Source organism: Sphaeroforma arctica (genome assembly GCF_001186125.1).
Source record: "Sphaeroforma arctica JP610 unplaced genomic scaffold supercont1.240, whole genome shotgun sequence".
NCBI lineage: Eukaryota > Ichthyosporea > Ichthyophonida > Sphaeroforma > Sphaeroforma arctica.
Window position 1 is genome coordinate 58,024 of NW_014040318.1, and position 1,249 is coordinate 59,272.

Genomic DNA, 1,249 nt, shown 5'->3' on the forward strand with positions numbered 1-1,249 from the left:
CATATATATATAGTGGTTATAAGAAGCCTCAAACCTGGCATACAATAAGCAAACTTCTGATATTCTGTGTTCAGATGGATATAATTCTGATAGAAAGTGTGGAATTTGGCTCGTAGTGCTATGTGAGCATCCTGTATTTTGTATGAAGGTATGTACAGTTGTAATTGAAGATATTAAACCGAAGTATGTATGGAAGTACGTGTGGTCAAAAAAAAATATTGCAATTCCTCTATTACATGCATGCGCATAGAAAAATAACAAATCGCACGTTTTTCTAATAAAGTTTTCGTCCCACAGTATAGGCGAGGAGCTTAAAGTCAAGTTCAAACAGAAACAGAGCTTTTCTCCGTCGACAAGATACCTATCTACGACTGTCTGCCTTACCAGATGCTAGGTCTTCTGTGGCCTGCCTCAATGCTATTACACCTATGGACATGCCGATATATGCACCCAGTCGCACCTGTAGATAGTTAGAAAGATGAGAGGCCGACCGTAAATGAGAATAGAAATATCAAAGCCACCCAGTTGTTCTGGCTTGCAGACATTCTAGTATACGAGTATTGCAAGGGTCTACCCATTTACAGACTTGGCACGATTGAATTAATTGATTCGAGCTCTGTGTCGTGGTGCTATGATCTGAGAGCCTTTGCTCGGGCAACTCAATATGTGAAATTATGAATTGATATGGTATTGTAAAAGATAAGAAAAAATTTAACATAGCAAGAAAGATTCATCCGAATCGAAACACAGTAGGGGTGAGTGCGACATCTGTAGCAATGAAGAAATATATCGGCCGCTTGAGAGATAAATTTTTGCAAGGAAAAATAAGTTTAAATACGGATCCCTTATCCATCAACACTATTGTCCATAATTGCCTGACCGACATAGGATGTAACATATTTGCGTTATACCGATATCCAAGGTATATAAAAGATACATTACAGTTACAAATTAAAAATATGCAAGAAACACAGATGATCTTTGGAACTTACCGACGGTGATGTGCCATCCGCTTGGACGGCCCGTACGAGTGAGCGAGTGGTATCGCGAATCAACCGAGCATGTTCGGCACTTGTGGGTAACTCAGCCATCATTGAGCCTGCCAGTACAAAGGCGAGATGTTTAGATGTTTAGATGATATATGTATATATATATATATATATATATGTATATATATATATATATATTATATATATATATATATATATATATATATATATATTATATATATATATATACTATAATAATA

At 36.4% G+C, this 1,249-nt stretch overlaps 1 protein-coding gene across 1 annotated transcript in view; it reads right to left on the reverse strand.

Moving 5' to 3' along the window:
* Positions 1 to 155: 155 nt before the first annotated feature.
* The window catches only part of SARC_04346 (hypothetical protein), a 14,886-nt gene continuing 13,792 nt past the window's right edge, over positions 156 to 1,249 (reverse strand). Inside the window, exons 12-13 of the mRNA XM_014301832.1 lie at positions 993 to 1,099; positions 156 to 460 (exon numbers count right to left, since the gene is read on the reverse strand). Coding sequence (XP_014157307.1) covers positions 362 to 460; positions 993 to 1,099 — 206 coding nt within the window. The 3' untranslated portion in view covers positions 156 to 361. The remainder of the gene's footprint in view (positions 461 to 992; positions 1,100 to 1,249) is intronic.